General features: G+C 37.4%; 1 protein-coding gene across 18 annotated transcripts in view; it reads left to right on the top strand.

Moving 5' to 3' along the window:
• The window catches only part of PUM1 (pumilio RNA binding family member 1), a 122,895-nt gene that overhangs the window by 65,568 nt on the left and 38,629 nt on the right, over positions 1-18,698 (top strand). For 7 of the 18 annotated variants that reach the window (XM_043445935.1, XM_043445925.1, XM_043445930.1 and 4 more), the window contains 4 exons: positions 941-1,211; positions 10,674-10,767; positions 12,136-12,252; positions 15,936-16,087. In XM_043445935.1, the coding sequence (XP_043301870.1) occupies positions 941-1,211; positions 10,674-10,767; positions 12,136-12,252; positions 15,936-16,087 (634 nt within the window). The remainder of the gene's footprint in view (positions 1-940; positions 1,212-10,673; positions 10,768-12,135; positions 12,253-15,935; positions 16,088-18,698) is intronic. The other 11 variants (XM_043445936.1, XM_043445929.1, XM_043445928.1 and 8 more) reach the window with 5 other exon arrangements.

Genomic DNA, 18,698 nt, shown 5'->3' with positions numbered 1-18,698 from the left:
AGGGCAGATGGTAGTAGTAGAGGGTGTGTGTGTGTTAAGGAACTACAAGAGCTTTAATTTGTACCAGCTATAGGATTTCTTTTAGGCTAAGTATGTAGTCACAGGCTATATTTTCCTGACTAGAATATAATATTATTCAATATTAATCTGAACTGGAATTAGATAGTTCTGCTGTCTTTTTGCATAGGGTGATTGATCATGTGTCCTGGATTGCCCAGGACAGTATTTGTTTATACCTCTGTCCCAAGATATTAATACTGCCCTTTTTTGCTCTTATGAGTGTCCTGGTTCGGATGATAAATGACATCCTCATATTACTTTTAATTCTTAGAGTTGACTCCTTAGCAGGAGCTTATCCTAAAAAGTGAATTTACTTTGTACTGTTTTGTAATGGTTTGATTCTGGTTTCTTTGAAAAGAAAAAGAGAGTCAGTTTGCCAGTGGTACCTAGGAAATACAAACAAAAATTTTTCGCCTATTAAAAATTGTTTTTGAATAGAATTATTCTCCCATGTGGAACTTTCCCTAGAAACTACTTTGTCTATTGACTCTTTAAAGAGTAGGATGTTGCTTTTGGGGGGCATGTTTTACTACCTGTATTTTGGGATCCCTGCTTTCATGAATACCACAGAGTGATTTCCCCCCACCCAGTCCATCCAGTGTTCCTCACATCTGGGCCCCTTGGTAAAAGAGATGGTAAATTAATAGCAGTTAATGTAAATTTAAGGGGTGGGTTGTGGTGGGAAGGCAAGCAATAGAAGAGTTGTTTTATAGGACGTAACATGTAAGCACCATAAAGGGTCTCTGGTCATTTTTCTCAAAATAGTTTTAAATACTGTTGGTAATAAGCTGTGTCAAGGACATTGTCCTTAAACTTAGGTTGGTGTAGTGTCCCTCCCCATTTAAAATAAGGTTTAATGCCCTTTACTTTCTCTGTTTAGCCGTACCCCTGGTAATTGCCAGAACTCTGCTAATGAAGTGGATCTTCTGGGTCCAAACCAGAATGGTTCTGAGGGTTTAGCCCAGCTGACCAGCACCAATGGTGCCAAGCCTGTGGAGGATTTCTCCAACATGGAGTCCCAGAGTGTCCCCTTGGACCCCATGGAACATGTGGGCATGGAGCCTCTTCAGTTTGATTATTCAGGCACGCAGGTACCTGTGGACTCAGCAGCAGCAACTGTGGGACTTTTTGACTACAATTCTCAACAACAGGTACTGTGTGTGTCTCTGTCCCTCTCTCTGCTCTCCCTCCAGGCAGAAACATTATTCAAGTAACTGAGAATGGGGGGATGGGAGGAGGGTGGCAATATTTTAGGCTTTTGATGGCCAGTCCTTATTTACCCAACAGTGTAAATTATAAAGCCTTTGCATCTTCCCTTCCAGCATGATTCCCATGCTGAGGTTTGTTGGCAAGAGACCACCCTGCTGTGTATAATTCCTTTGGCTTCTCTCTTTTATCAGGGCCTGGGGAGGGGCTGTGGTGGTGTTACCTCCTGTAACACAATCCTCTTGAATGTTAATCTCATTGAAGATTAATGTGATTATAATGCTGTTGGTTTTTGATTTTTAAATAGTAAACCTGTTGTCTGCCACTGTCAGGAGTCCAGTGCCAGATGTCTGATTAGTCTTGTCTTTTAATTAAGTGAGTTACTACAGATAACAGACATATGTCATACCTTGCAAAAGAGTTAGAATGTGATTGGGGAAAAACACGAATCACTCAAAATCTGCAGTGAAATTATTTGGCTCTTCTTTTATTTATAAGCCCTTGGTGTATATTTTATGTGTGCCTCTGATTTTGAAGGGACTGTATGACTCTCTCTAGAGCTTACAGATTCTTCTTTTTAATTTTTTTCTTTTTTTAAGGAAAATTAGCCAACTTAATGAAAAGGGGACAGGTAACTTCCTGTTCATGTTAAGTTCCACACGTTCTCCTTTGTGGCCTCAAGCAGTTTGATGAGCCATCAGTGTCTGATGCTCCTTAATTTTAGTCTGGCGCGCATACATATACATTTCTAGGTGTGAAAAGTTAAAATCTCATTTTGTAGTTTAGAAATTATGTATCTATGGGGAAGGTTGGCTTATGGTCTTTGTAGATCAAATTGTACCACACTGTCCCTTTAGTTGTCATAAGTGGCTGATTTTAAGTGAATTTTGCTTGATAGATAGCTGGATAATACAGTTAACCATGTGAAGTTTACAGAAACAAACCCCTTTAAGGGATGATGTGATATGCACGCACTCTGTGTTCCTATCAGTTGGATATACTAGGTGTAATTAACAAAATCTTTTTCTAGAGAGTTTGAACTAACAATGTACATGTGTTCTCCCTGTAGTTCCCAATAGATATGCTCACCTTTCCATGGAAATTTGACTTTCTGTGCTTTTTGTCTTATTTATTTATTTATTTGAATTTTTTTCACAATGAATCCTCAAAATAGCAGTGTTGAGTGAAGTCAGGAATTACTTCAGATGCTGAGGAAATATTCGACTTAAAGATATTTTGTGGCACATCAGCAAACATAGAGACACGCTATTACTGTGTAGACTTCAGCTTGTCCAGTTTAGAATATTAGTGTAGTAATTTCTCTATCAAAATTGAGGTATGTTAAGTGTAGGCTGTTTCTAATCAAGTTCCTGTAACCTAGTTATCTCAAAAAATTTTATCTGAATTCTATCTTTTATTGTCTCATTGAGCTTCCCCTGGCAACCCTTAGATTTGCAGCCAGTTTTGGTTCTTAGCTTCCATTCCCAATCTAACCCAGTCTGACTCTGCTTGTTATTTAAGAAGTGTTTGTCTTCAACCTCTTTTGAATGACAATCTGATTCTCTGTCATTTAATTGTTATCTCATAATCAGAGTTGGGATTCACTTTTGATTTGCTGAACTTGGATTTCAGAATAATTCTACCAATTTTTGAGGAGGCTGGATAATTATTAGAACTTGAACAGAAATATACTTTTTGCATGCCCACAAATAATTCACACAATTACATAAAAGACACCACCTGCTCAGATTTATAAAACCTGGAGTGCCTTCACCACGGATCACATTTCAGCAGTTTTTGGAAGCAAATGCCATTATTTTGCAAGTTAAGCTGTTGTTGAATTCTGACTTCCCATGCATGTCTTGGTTGCTGCAATATAGGGTCATTGTTACCCAGTTACAGCATCATCATAGGATGTGATTATTGTTATTTTGTCCCATGGGCTCATAATTCTTGCTATTTTGAGTAGTAGATGGCTGTACACATTCTTATACTGGGTGTACTGATAGCATGCCTGGAAGTCATTGACCCAAGACTCTTCAGGACCCTTAAATTCCCAAAGGCTGCTGCATAAAAGCCAGTACTTAAAGATGGAAGAACCCTTTCTCTACTGGAAATTGGTATTTGTTCCTATACTTTATCCTTCTAATCCCTTTTTACCCTTTTGCTTTTCATTTGATTTTATTCCTCTTTCCATTTCTAATAATTAAAATGATTCTCATTCTTCAAGGTCCAGTGCTATATCCCCCCCTTTTTTTGGTTACCTTTCTTGATCTCTAAATCAAGAAGTAGTCATTTCTGTCTCTGTAGTGCCTTGTGCTTCCTCTAAGAAAAAGAGTCATGGTGTCTCCTTGTCTGATGGTCCTCTGCTAGATTGTAATCACCTAGAGAGTAAGGTGGGGTCTTGATCTCTCTGTGTCCTCTGCTTTTGCTTTGATGGACCAAGTTTTCAGGGAACCTTTTCCACACCCCTGTTACATTATCTCAGAACATCCCCTGTATTTAATATACTTCACCAAACTAAGATTGAAAGCTAGCCTTGGCAGAGGTCTGGAGGTCACTCTTTGAGGTCTTGCATGTATTCTAATATGTGAGTGCTTTAGGTCTAGCCCACTAGATTGTTTATCATAGACGAATAAGGGTACCTTTTTAATAGCCAGGAAATTTATTTCCTGAATCAGTATTTAACCTTTTAGTGTCACAGCCCTCTTTTGCCATATGGTTAAAAGCCATAGTCCTCATCAAAAAAACATACATGGTTCTTTTGAGACTCAATTTTGTACATAACTTGAGGGAGATCACAGATCTGTGGATTGCAGATTATAACCTTCTGTTCTTATTTTTTGTTGTTACCTGTAGTCAGGCATATCTCTCATGAATGGAACAGACTTCCCCCAGTCCCATGGTTCTCAGTTTAGTTATTGTGGCTCATTTGGTCATTTAGATAGTGTAAGGAAATACTTGATGACAAGTGATGAGACTATTTATGCCTGCATCCTAGGGAGAGCATACTGTTTCCTGAGCAAGGAAGGACTTACAGAAGAGATGGATGGATCTTGAGCTGTGCTTTGCAAGACTTATTTATACCAGGAAAAGAATGAAAACTTCAGTGGAGAAAATAGTAAACTAAGAGCTTAAAATTAGACATTAACATATGTGTTCAATAGATAATATAGAAATAGTCACCCTGGATGGTAGTTGAGGTTGAAAAAAAGTGACTTGTGAGGTTACATACTGTCTCGAGTCTTACCATCTTTGCTGTGCTGTCGTACAGGCATTAACAAGGCATTTTAAGAAGTGATGACTTAATTATCATGATTTAGTTTTTTTGTGCAGAGAGTTAGCTTAGAAGCAGTTTTAGACATTCTTTTGTCCATATTAGTTAACTATTGACTGTTGTATCCTTGCAGGGACTTTAGGTTTTGTCGTAATGAACAGAGCTAATGTTCGTAATAAGCCTGTCTTACAGTATATAAAACAGTTATGGAACGCTTGAGGGACTAAATGTTAAATTGGTTGGTCAAGAATCCTATCAGACCAGGGGAAGGCTCATTGAGGACCAAGTTTGTATAGACCTAACTTGAATGAGAGATGGAATGTATATTCCTGCAGTTAAGAGAACAGAGTTATGGAGATGGAAATGACAATGGTGTGATCATAGGTTAGTAAGAGTAGAAGGTACACATAAAAGGAAAACAGAAATAGATGCATTTGGTTACTGAGTCCAGGTCACAGGCATTGAGAGCAAGGACTGAGTACAGACAATATTAATGATTGTGAGGATTGAACTAAACATCTAGTGTAGCATGTATTTTTCTGTACATTTTGCTCTTTTATCATGGCTTTCTTAAATGGGCATCAACTTTTTTTTTAAAGTTTGGAGTTTTGGAGTTATTTGCTGTAATTGGTAGGATATGTTGATTTTATGAGTGGATCTGGTTTGATAATTGACAGAATAAATCCTTGTGTCCTATTTAATTTCATTTGGGGTAGTAAGTTGGTTTCATAAGACTATTACTATCAGCCTGTATTTAGATACATAATATAGAGCATCCTGAAAATACAGGGAAGATATTTTTCATTTAGTTCATTACAGACTAACTGTCTTTAGGGATACTTTGGTTTTGGATAGCTAAACTGCTTATCTAATCACTGTGAACCATCATCTTAACCTAAGAGGTACTTATAGCAGGGATTCCTTTTATGGTGCCGTGAACCCCTTGGCAGTTAGGTAAGATCTCAGACTGAATTCTTAGAATACTGTCTTAAAATGTATGGTGTAAGTATAATTACAAAAGAAGCCAGTTATATAAAAATAGCTATAACAGTATTTAACAGCAAATTGAATGATGGGTGTTTGCTTCTTTTTCGTATGATGCATGAGATAGAGGTAGTTGTACTGGCCATGGTGGTGAGCATAAACAAGATTGTGAGATGTCTAGCAGTTGTAAAGTAACTTGAAAATACATGATTTCTATTTGTGATTGAATCACAGAAGTGTGGCTAAATTTAATGTGGTTTGTTGCCTATAATAATAATTGAAGGACTTGTTAAATTTCATGATAGTAATTTTACCTGCCTCAGGTACAAGGGTCTGGGGTTAGGAACCTTTAATTTAGGGTGGTTTGAAATGCTCATTGATACCACTTTCCTTACTTTCTCCTCATTGTCTTGTCTTTAATCCTGGAAAACACAGTGAACAGTTCATGTGTAATGTGTTCATACTGCTTTGTGTTATGATGCTTGCATAGTAAATAGCCATGAAGTTATCTCTGTTCATCTAAATATATTTTAGAAAATTATTGCTAGGTTTCATTATATTACAGTCGTGTAACAGAAACCACAGCCAAGATTAAGTTGATAATCTGGTTAATTGTTGATGTTCTTTATCTTAGGGTTCAGTTAGAGTAAAAATAGCCTAATGATGTGGCATGACTTACAAAATTGCCTACTGATGTACTGAAACTAATCTGTTAAGCATGAATTTTTAACAAAGAAGCAGTACTCTGAAAAAGCCTTAGTCAGATGGCAGAGGAAGTTGGCACGCATTGCTTTTTAATGTGTGGTAGTGACTTAAATGTCATTCTTATGAGACAGAGTTTGCGTAGTTTTAATATAGGTATTTAAAATTCTTGGCTTTCTTTTCAGTTTATAAATGAGAGGAAGATTTCATGTGTATAGTCACTGTTGAAATGCTGACTTTAGCTAGCAGTTAGGTCATTTGAAAATACCTTTATTGTTCTTTGACTTTGATGAAATTTTAGAATATGATTTTTCTCTAGAGATAATAACTTGCTTGACGGAAGGCTGTATTTTGTTTTCCTCACTTATTTAGAAGTCATTTGTTTTGAAATCAGATTCTTCATCTGCTAAAGAAATGTGAAATTTTTTTTTTAAGTTTGGCAGCATAGTTTGTATGTACCTGTTACGCTAAAAATCATTGTAGTTATATGTTAACTATTGCAACTGTTCAGATAACCTAGTCAAAAATGAACTTTGATCTAGAGGATATAGCAAATTATAGACAGTAGCAAATTTTCAAAAATTTCATATACTGAGGACTAGCTCCAAAATATAATTTTTTCTTTAAAATTTATAACCCCACTATTGATGTAATACTCTTACTGTTTAAAAGGCTTTTCTCCGTGAATTCTGGCAATAGCCTTGTCAGGTAGGGCAGCCATTTTTATAGATAAGAAAATTAAGACATCGTGAAGCTCAGAGACTTACTGAAGATCTTAAAACCCTGCTATGCAAACATCTTTGTTTCAGTTTCTAGCTCCTCACTCTTTGCTTTGGACCTAGTCCTAGAAACATAAAACTCTGTGTGGAGATGTCTCTACTTCAGATTTAACTGCATTCGTAGTTTTTTCAGCATGGTATATGTTTTAAAATTACTATCAACAACAAAAACAAAAAAAGTTTTTCTTTCCTCTTTGTGACCTAAAGCAGGTGGTGCTCATGAACTCAGCAGGACTTTAACACTGCTCAGAAGTTTTTTTTTTTTTTTTTTTGTCTATTTTATATACTTTTTAACATTTAATTTAATTTTTGAGTAGGTAGTAACATTCACATGGTTCAAAAAATCAAAACAATGTAAAAAGATACACACTTGTTATTCTTCCCACTCCTGCTTTCATCCTTTTTATCACTTTTGTTAGTTTATTGTGTATGCTATTAGCATTTTAATTTTTTTTACTATACAATGTTGTGGTGTCTGCCGTATATCATCACAAATCAGTCATAATTTTATATAAATATCTCCCCTTCCTGTTGAGCACGCCCACCCCCCATTCCACCCCTCTAGGTTGTCACAAAGCACCAGGCTGGGCTCCCTGTCTTACACAAAGCTTCCCGCGAGTTATCTGGTTTACACAGGATAGTGTATACATGTCAGTGCCACCTGACTCAGAAGTCTTGCCTTCTGCTTTCTTTGTCCCTTCCCGGACTGCCTTACTACATGACGCGCTATAAGAGGTAGCCCACAGAAGGACTGTGTCTGTGTAGGGGGTGCTCTCCTCATTCATCAGAAATAGTATCACATAGAGAGGACTTCTGTGTGTGTTGCTTTTAATCGTTAGCAGACAACCTTATGAGTTAGACAGCTCTTTATTGTCCATCTTTAGAGAGAGGAAGAGAGTGAGCACAAAGTGATTTTCCTTCCCAGTGTCCCACACACAGAGTCAGCGGTGGAGCTGAGATACCAGTCCAGGTTTTCTGGCCCCAGAGTCTGTGCTCTTATCCGCTCTCCACTGGGCATATTGCCTTAAACTCACAAGAAGGCAGGCCTGGCAGTACATTTTATTTTGAGGTGAGAAAGGGACAGAGTTTAGCACTTTGCCCAGTAGATGGCATTTGTATACATTGTTCAGGATCCTCTGGAACCTATCACTTGCCAGTTACCCAGTTTTGGTTTTTAATAACCTATATTTCCAGTTAATATTGGACCGTCTACATGAGAGAATGTGCCAGAATTGCTGTAATTTATGCTATGATCAAATCTGTCTGCTGTTGATGTATAGTTTACTTATGTTTAATTGTTTACTGCAGAATGCACTCAAAATAATTCCTTCTCTGTCACAGTCATGGACATATTAATCAACTCTCAAACATGGGATATATGGGAGCAGTTATACGGCCTGTCTGTTTCCAGTTAAAATTATTAGTCCCAGTGTTCAGTGTGGTGACACAGTAGTGAGAACCACAAACTAATGTTACGTGGAGTGATTACTTATTCATACACTGTGTGTATATATATGTATATTTACAGATATAGTACATGCATGTAATGTTACATGAAATGTTAAAAAATGTTAAAAACATATGAAGTGAGGTTAAGTCATAATGGAATGGTGTTAAAGTACTGTTTTTGGTTAGTAGGTCAAGATAACCTCAAGAGTTACATTCTGAACACAGTATCCTTATTCTCTTAGCTTCATGTCACAGAATAAGTGACATGCTAATAAGTGCTCAAAAAAATATTTGTTGAGTGAAATGAGTTATTTTATTTGCAGCAGGGCCAAGAAAGGTAGAAGGAAGAGGCTAGCATGAGCATTGTCTGAGATGTTAGATATTTTAGAAGATTTTAGGGTAGGAAAATTCCAGAGACCCATTGACTAGATAGCAGATACCTAGTGGAACTAGGAGGTGTTTTTATAGTCTTGGAAAAAATGTTAAACAACTTTCTACTATCTTACTTGTTTTCTGCCTCCTGGACGCTCCTCTTGCAGGGAGGGGTTTGGGGAGAGCTGTTGGTAGGAGGAGTATGAGCCACTTATCCTTCAGGTGAAACCAAACCAACTTGGCGATGATCACAAGGTTGTAGTTACCAAATAGTACTGGTTGGCTCCCGTCCTGGAGTGAACAGTTGTTTTGATATATTTGCCAGTAGAGTCCTGTATTTCTTTTGAATGCTTGACAGTTAATCAGTGCCTATGAAGTAGAGCTGTTTTTTTATCAGCGTTATAATGAAGTTTTTCTTTTCTTTAACCTTTGAAAATAAAAAACTATATATAAAGCATTTTTGAAACCCCTACTGCATGGTTACTTTTGACATTCATACTGTGAAAGCAGAGACTTATTTTACTCTGGTTTTTAGAAAAATAAATATATATAGAGGTAACAGGTGAAGTTGGTCAGTATGTTCAGAATATTCACCTTAAAAAAAATTTAAAATCAGTCTGTTTTTATACTTGAGGTACAGAAGTAACCAAATCATAACAGTCAAGTTCACCACAACTGAATCAAAGTTCCACTGTGACAGTAATTAAGCTGAGTTGTCAGAATGACATTATCACCTACTGTCCAAAACAGGTTTCTTTATGAAGACATCTGTGGTTCAAGATCCCTGGTATCTGTTACATATCATCCAGTGATGTTAGCCTAACCACTGAAAAGTCCTGTAGAAAGAGTAGGTAGGTTGAAGGTCCTTTGTGGGGAAGTCCCATCAGTAAATTCTCCCAGTCTGATTTCAATAAATAAAGAAGTCTTCAGTATATAACTCCTTGGAAGGAGGCATATCAGGGCAATCCAAAATCAGGTATCCCCCTTTTTTGTACCAGTATTATTCATATTAAACTGTATGAGCATTTCATTTAGTGTTGTTAACTTAGTTCCTTGCACAGTGCCTATCAGGTTTTGATTCAAAAATAATTGTAAAATGAGTGATTGACTTTGTAATAAGAGAGAGTCTTAGGATATTCTTAGTGTCAAGACCTTTGAACTCCTTTCCTTTTCTTGGAAACTAAGCCCATAATCCAAGTTTGGTTAGTAGCAGCTATACTTCTATTGTTTTATTTCTCACATGTAAAAGGATTGGTATTCTAGGAAACTCGGGAGCCCCTGAAAGTTGCACATTGTCCAGTTTACCCGTTTTTGTAAACCACTAGTTTGAGGGAGGTATTCAGTATTTTCCCGAGAGGAGACAGCCAGGGATGAAATGAAAACTTTCCATTTTCCTGTCTAAAATGTGAGTAGGTGAGAATTATTTCAGAGTGTTTGTGAAGTTCTCAAAAGAACTGAAGGGAGGTACCAGCACTGGTGCAGTGAGGTAAGTCATTTGTAGTACATTTGTTTAGTTTCTGGCTTGCTCTGGATCAGGCAGCGCCCTTAGACCTGAAGCAGCTGTTAGGGCATTTGTATGTATGTTTATGGTTCAGGGGATAGATAACCTGTGAAGTAAGTAGTCAGCACATGGGAACTGGGCTCACAAATTGAGCCAGAGCAGTAGAGGGGAAACAGAACTATGAAGCATCATAGATACCAAGGGAATGGAGTAGAGCATGAGGACATTTTTGCTAAAAGCATCATGTCTAAACAAGAGTTATGGAAATTTTTATTCAGAGAGGCTTTAAAATTCCTTCATGTGACCAGTTCTCTAACCTCATCATGCCCTTTTCTTTCCTCAGCTGTTCCAAAGACCCAATGCGCTTGCTGTCCAGCAGTTGACAGCCGCTCAGCAGCAGCAGTATGCGCTAGCAGCCGCGCATCAACCCCACATCGGTAAGTCCTTAAGCCAAAAGCACCCTTGTAGGGGTGGTCCCATCTCAGGACAGTGGCTGTTGTGAAACCCAGCTAGTGTGGACTGATTGTGAAAGTCCAGACAGATCTCAGAGTAAACGGCCTCTGACTCTCATCCAGTTGTCTTTAGCCACCTTCTTATTTTTCTAGACCTAACTCGTAAGATTTCTTAGTATCCAGTTATTGCTCTGCCAGCTGTTTCAGGATTTAAAGTATTTCCTGTAGTAGTGGCTAGCATCAGCTCTGTTGGTAGGTTTGGATGGACTTAAATAACAACAATTTTGTGCTTATTGGGAGTGTATAGACTATGGATGTCTCAATGTCACATCTTATTAGGTGGCGAGTAGTACCTGTAAACCTATTTTCCAAGTAGCATGTGTTGAAAAATTTAAAAAGTTTTATCATAATCACTGGTTTTTAAAGTTGCTCTATACCTGTTGTATTTGTTAATGTCTTGATAGTAACATATTTTTTATCTTATGGAACATATTTTTGTCTTACTGCTGACACTGCCCCGCCCCCCAACACACAGCTATTTTGGGGTCTCTTCAAAACAGTGCTATACAAGTAGAAATTTTATAAAGGGGGGAGGTTAAAATGACTTGATTGAATAGATAGAAAATCTCCAGTCACGGATTGTGCAATGCTGTGGAAGAAAAGGCTTGGTTCCAGCCTAGTTGTATAGGTGACCCTTGAACAACGTGGGTTTAAGCTGTGCAGGTCCACTTATATATGAATTTTTTTCAATAAATATGTTCTATAGCATATTTCTTGGTTGAATCGTTGATGCTGAAGTGTGGTTATGGAGGGCTGATTTTAAAGTTACACATGCATTTTTGGCTGTGTAGGTGTCACATGAATTTTTGGCTGTGTAGGTGTGGGCACCCCTAACCCCTGTGTTGTTAAAGGGTCACCTGTATTAAGTTTAGACATAAAAACCTTTACCTGGGTCTGATTTAATTTGTACTTACAGATAGTTTTTATAAATAGGCATACATTTTCTTTGAGGAGAACTAGAGAATTGTTTAAATGGAAGTAAATCCTTCCCTCCATTCCATTAAAAACTGTTTTAAGTCACTTTATTTTAACCTATTATAATTTCATTAGTCTTTTAGAAATTGTGCTGAATTTAAAACTGCTTAGTAGTTTTAATTGTAATCTTCAGCAGAGGCTAAAAAAAGAGACAATAGATGGCTGTCACCGTAATCTTTAGTACAGGTGTTATCTTTCTGAAAGTCCATTTTGCTCTCAACCTCTTGTATCCTCTCTTTGTTCTCCTCCCCACGGAACGGTTAGCCAGACTGTGTAGGGGTTTGGCAGGCTTGTTTTAGTCGTTTGTTTTACTGACAGGTGTGTTTTCAGCAGGTTTAGCTCCCGCTGCCTTCGTCCCCAACCCGTACATCATCAGCGCTGCGCCCCCAGGGACCGACCCCTACACAGCTGGATTGGCTGCAGCGGCGACACTCGGTGAGACGTTCTGCCACACGAGGGATTTTCTCACCTGCTAAAAAAGTCCCTTTGATGGGCATTCATTTTTTTTTATACTCTTTTACAAATCCGTGTTTCTAGTGAATATTTCTCTCCTGATTTTCAGGACCATCTGTCTGCCAGCTAAATATCTCTGCCCACCTATAACCTCAGACTTGAACATATTTAAAATGAGGTTAATCAGCTGCCTCCTGTATGGGTTGTTTTCCTTTTTCTTTGGCTTGGTGCAAATGCCTTTTAGGCCAGTTGTCGCCAACATTTTTGGCATCAGGGACCAGTTTCATGGAAGACAGTTTTTCCGTAGATGGTGAGGGGTAGGGGTTGGGCGGTGGGGTGAGTGGTTCAGGCTGTAACGCGAGCAATGGTGGCTGGCAGATGAAGCTCGGCTCACTTGCCTGCTGCCCACCCCCTGCTGTGTGGCCTGGAGCCTAACAGACTGCAGGCTGGTAGTTGGGGACCTCTGCTTTAGGCCACTTCCTTTTAAAATTAATTATTTAATTCACAGTGTTGTGTTACTGTATAGATAGTTTTGCTCCCCTGAGTCACCAGTTGCTCATACATATTTCGGGAATTTCTACCCTTGCTTATATCTCCCTACTATGGCAGATCCTTTTAATCTTTACCTAGACTTTACAGCTGTTCTCTCTTACATGTTGCTAGCTTTTTTTCTTTTGCTCCCTCTTTCACCCACCTAGATTGTTTGAGAAAACAGTCTCAGACACAAATCTCACTATGTCACTCTTCTACTTAAATCCTTTTTTGATTTCTGTCTTACCTACCTAATATAGTATACTGCAGTTAATGTCAGCATGGGTGGTCATTCCAGACTACTTGGGTGGTGATGCTGGTTTGTTCCTTGAAATTAGTGTTTGAAAGGAGCTACCAAGACATCTGAGGATTAGTGAGGATTGGGACCCACTATGTATAGCAGTCTTTCCATGACTATATGAACATCTCCACATGTGTACCGCTTCTCCCCCTGCCCCACACTGTCTCATACCATACATTCTAGCAGTATTAAGTTGATTTTGGTTTGCTACACACACCGCACTGGTTTAGGCCTCTGCATCTTTGGACATTATGGTCTCCTTAGTCCTCTAGAGTAAACTCTTTCCCTATACTTTGCCTGGGAAGCTTCTTAGCCGGTATTGTCACCTCTAGAAAGCTTCCTTTGTTAACCTGTTCTTACTCTTTCTCTTATCACTTTGTATTTATTTGCTTGTGTATGTAAACATGACTGTGTACCTTTTGTTTATTTTTGTTTTCATTTCTGTTGCTTTGGGAGACTGACCTAAGAAAACATTGGTATGGTTTATGTCAGAGAATGTTTTGCCAATGTTCTCTTCTAGGGGTTTTATGGTATCATGTCTTAAGTCTCTAAGGCAGTTTGTTCAGTCTGAGAATGTGTTCTAAATTCATTTATTTTCATGTGGCTGTTCAACTTTTCCCGGCACTGTTTGGTGAAGAGACTGTCCTTTTTCCATTGTATATTTTTGCCTCCTTTGTTGAAGACTAATTTGACCATAGGTGTGTGGATTTATTTCTAGGTTCTCCTTTCTGTTCCACTGGTGTCTGTATGTCTGTTTTTGTGCCAGTACCATGTGGTTTTCATTACTGTAGCCTTGTAGTATTGTCTGAAATCTGGCAGGATTATGCCTCCTGCTTGGTTCTTTTTCTCAGAATTGTTCTGGCAATTTTGGGTCTTTTCTGGTTCCATATAAATTTTAGGGTTATTTGTTCCAGGTCTGTGAAAAATGTCATGGGTAATTTGATATGAATGACATTAATTCTGTAGATTGCTTTGGGTAGTAGAGGTCACGTAATTTAAATGTTACAGAGTTGAGATTTAAGTCAGATACAGCTCAAAGCCTGTGCATGGACTTCCCTGTCATATAGTGCCCTTGTTGTCTTGAGTTATCTTCTCTCTGCTTTCTTTCCTTTACTCACTTTCCTCTACTAACTACCGTATGTTATTTGAAACAAAGAACCAGTCTTAGAGATGACAAAAGTTGTCCTCAGTGAGATCATAATTTGATGATGAGAATCTTGCTTTTGTACTTATCATCTGAGCCAAACTGAAAATGAATTAAGTGCTTTTGCACAGAGCAGAAATGTTAACTACCCAAACTGTGAAACTGCATATTCTTGTGGAATGTTAATCCACAGAAATTGAAACAGGCATCCCGAGGGAATCAAGCTCAATTAATGATGCACCCTGAGCCAAACATGCCCACATGTTTAAAATTTTTTAACTTATTTGCTCATTATTAAAAAATAACTCATACTGTAGCATAACCTTCGTAAGCAGCACCTTCATTTTGCACTGTATTTGACTGTGGGCACCTTTATAAACAGATTCTTGATCTTGTCTAAGGCTACAGATACAGAAAATGCCAAATTAGAAATGTCAGAGTTGAAAAGAAATGTCAGAGTAATATTGGACAGTAATATAATTTGACTTATTTGTGTTTTAGAATTTAATGGAGAAGCAAAAACATGAGCGAATTTATTTTGACTTAATGAAGTACATATTTCTACAGGATTGGCTACTATGTCAGAATGGATGTATTTGAAACAGCTCTATGGAATTTCACTGAAAAGTGCAGTTATTATTTAATCAGGTTGCAAATATTTGAAACTGTGCTTTAACTAGGAGAATTCTCATTAGATATGTATTCCCGCACACGTGAGATGCTGGCTTTGTGCCCTTGTCTTGGTTGACAAATGAGCCTTGATGTTTCTTGCCACCAGCTTCGGAGAATTCTGTGGTTTAGATTTTTGCCCCACCCAGGTTGCTGTCTGCATAGCTCTGTTAACTTCTCTCTTGCTTGTTCTATTTGGCAGAGACTGCAGTGGTAGCTTGTTGACAAAGAGGTTAAAACAGAATGCTCAGTTTTGTATAGAATACTCAGGTCTGTGAGAAGTCGAGGTTTTTTTGTTTTTCATTTCCGTTTGTTTTCAGCTTTGACTTATGTTTAAAATTTCACATCCCGATATCTAAATGTAGTTGTGTTGAATGCTTTTTGTGACATTAAAAAATAGAGATGGGAAAAACAAGCCTCTTCAAATTTGAGCCGTGGAGTTTCAGTGGCGTGTCTGGGCTTTGTTGTCAGACAACTGGTGGATTTTCATGCTTCTGGAGTTAATGAACCACCAAGATCCCTGTCCCCATCAGTCGCTTCAGGTGCCATCCATCCTTACACTGAAAGCAGGGTGCAGCTTCATCTTTTGCTGTGTTTCATCACTAAGCATACAAACTTTCCATTTCCCTTTTAACAGCAAGCTTTGTCTCTATATATCCTATATATTTTTTTCTTTCTCAGGGGAAAAACATACCTTTGCCTTCTTGACCAAGGCCAATTCCTCCATCTGTTCTTAGTCTCTTCCAGCTTCTATCAGTTATACTCCCTTTCAACATCTCCAGTGCTTGGTCCTTCACCAGCCTCTTTCTCTAGGCCTGGAGTATATTGCTGACTTTAGAAGACTTTGGTGTGGGAATCACATATAATATTTTCTGTTTTTAAAAAATAGAACTCATGATTAGCTATAATGAATCAATATATTAATATTTTACAGCAGAGTCTGCTGAATCAAGTATAGTCTTTGGAAACTCTGATTGTTAATAATCTAAATTTTTCTTACCTTTCTCTTGCTATTTTTAGGCCCGGCTGTGGTCCCTCCCCAGTATTACGGAGTTACTCCCTGGGGAGTCTACCCTGCCAGTCTTTTCCAGCAGCAAGCCGCCGCCGCTGCTGCAGCAACAAATTCTGCTAATCAGCAGACCACCCCACAGGCTCAGCAAGGGCAGCAGCAGGTAAATGTCAACAAAATTTACCCCACTTAAGTGTGAATATTAGTTATTGTGTATAATTAAAGGGTAATGCTGTTCCTGATAGAGAAACTGTGAATGGTGAATGAGTGCGTTCCCTTGTGTGGTATATGAGTTCAGACAGACTGCCTGTGCTTTACTCAATGCCTTTTATTTATCTGTTCTTTGGTCAGCGTGACAAAGTGAGATCATGGTATGACATACCATGTGATGCTGCTTAAGAGGGTTTTCCACCTTAGTGATGGTCGAGTTTTCTCGCTTTGATACTTTGGCTACTTTCTAAGCACCATTCTCAGATCACTTCTGGCTCTCTCTTTTGAGTAGTTTCCTACCAAAGGGGAGGTACTAGTTCTTCAGATTGCTTATTTATGGCGTCAGTTTCACAAAAAAAAATTGAAGCATAGTTGTTTTACAATGTTGTGTTAGTTTCAGGTGTACATCAAAGTGATTCAGTTACACATACATATATACACATGTACATTATATTTATATATTCTTTCTCAAATTCTTTTTCATTATAGGTTATTACAAGATATTGAATATAGTTCCCTATGTTATCAGTAGGTCCTTGTTTGTCTATTTTATGTGTAGTAACATCTGTTGAATTGGACGTAAATCTTAAACCTATTTATATCTTTTTTAACTTAGAGTAAGCTTTTTAACCAAGATAAGAAAAGGAATACTTAATTGTAAAACTAAGTGTCTTTTTATATTAGGCTATTTTCTCTTGCTTGCTAGAATAATACCTATTTATTTCTGAAAGTTGTGGTGAATTGAATTACTTGAAGGGAAAAATAAATCCCTTAAATCCTTGTGTCAGAAAAAAACCAGTATAAATGTTTGGTATCTGTCATTCTAGTCTTACCATTTAATTAATTTCTTATAAAATTGGGATTATGCTGTCCACACAGCTTTGCATCTTGTTATTATATTCTTCTCTGCTATTTATTGTTTTTAAATCCGTTGAAAAGTGCCTCGTTCTTTATTTTGACCGGTCCATTATTATTTGTTTTATTTATGTAACTGCTGCTATAACTTAGCAGTATTTTGATGTTATAAATAAGCTTAATATCTTTTGCATAAATCCTTGATTATTTCCATGGTATAATGTCCTGGAAATAGAAATTTTTTTTGAGCGAATAAAATGAGCATTTAGGCTTTTGATAAGCATCATCAAATTAAAAGTTGTGTGTTTTTTGTTTTTTTTTTTCATTTTGAGGAAAAACACCATGCTCATATATGTACACATGATAATGATCCAAACAAGAATCATTTGCTTTTTATCATTCTCACTAATAAAGTGTATGTTTAATTTCTTAGATTTCACAGGTTTATAGAAAAACCAGGTCTTGAAATTCTAGCTAGTTTTGTCTGGCTCAGTATTTTTTCAGTTAGATGACTTTTTGGAAGTTAATGTGTGGTTTTCTTTATAGTAGGTACAATTCTAGTACCACGTGCAGAGGGGATTTAGCAGATAAGTTGTTGACAGAAGAGTGACCTCTATTAATAAATTTCTTAGTATCAATAGCTACTCTTTGTGGAAAGTTGGTACTTATCAGGTGATGATCTGTGTGTTTTAAATGGCTGCCAGATCATGGATTTGGAAGATGAAGTAATAGCCGTGTTTTCAAATCAGCTCTAATAGACTGAATAAGAAAAGTAGTAATAAGTACATCTTATTGAAAGCTTTTTGTTTAAAGCTAAGTGCTCTACATATAGTTTTTTTAATTTAATTCTAATAAGTAGATTACATGACTTCCCAGCATAAGATTGAGGGAGTGGAATTTCTGTGCCAAGGGTCACACACGTATTAAATTGTTAAGATTTGAACACAAGTGTGTAAGTTCACAGTTTGTGCTATCTTCTGACCATATTGTGATATCTAGAGTGATAGAAAACCTGAGATCTGGTCTTTGTTCTACCACTAACTGGTTGCAACTAAGGCAAGTTTTATGACATCTCTGAACATATCCTTTGCTATAAATTGAGCATGACAGGTTCATTATTTCCAAGTTTTCTGTTACCGACAATAACAGACTCTACTGTGAAAAAGTTGTTATTCAAATTATGTTTTGACAAGTATCCATGTTTTCATTCCAGTGTCATTTTTGCCAATTTCTGACTTCAGATGTTTTAGGAAAATATGATTTTCCTGGTGAACTTCTTTGGTTCTAGTCATTTAAATAAGAGGTCCTTTTACAACTTTCGACCTTTTTGGCCTTTGCCTTTTATCAATAAGCATTTGTTACCTGCTTAGATATGCTAACTCTTTTCCAAATCTAATTGCTGGAATTGACCTCTTGGCCACTCCATCTTTTTTCTGATTCCTTTTTCATTCTTTTCGAAGATTCCTTTGACACCTGATAAAAATGTTCATTTTTTAAAAATTTCAAAATGTTTGGTGAAGAAAAAATTCTGGATATTAGATGAACTCAGGCATGGTGGTAATCTTGGTGGTGGCTTGGTGCTGGGTGTTGTATCATGAGAGGAAAGTTTAGAATGGCTTCTGAAGCCTCTAGATGAGGGGAGACTATATAGATGTTGATTCTACCAAGTATGATGAACTATAGAAGGATGAATGCTTGTTAAAATATCT

This window comes from Cervus canadensis, chromosome 24 (assembly GCF_019320065.1).
Source record: "Cervus canadensis isolate Bull #8, Minnesota chromosome 24, ASM1932006v1, whole genome shotgun sequence".
In the NCBI taxonomy this organism is placed as follows: domain Eukaryota; kingdom Metazoa; phylum Chordata; class Mammalia; order Artiodactyla; family Cervidae; genus Cervus; species Cervus canadensis.
Note: the sequence above shows the minus strand (reverse complement) of the source record. Positions and strands in the feature narration are given on the sequence as shown.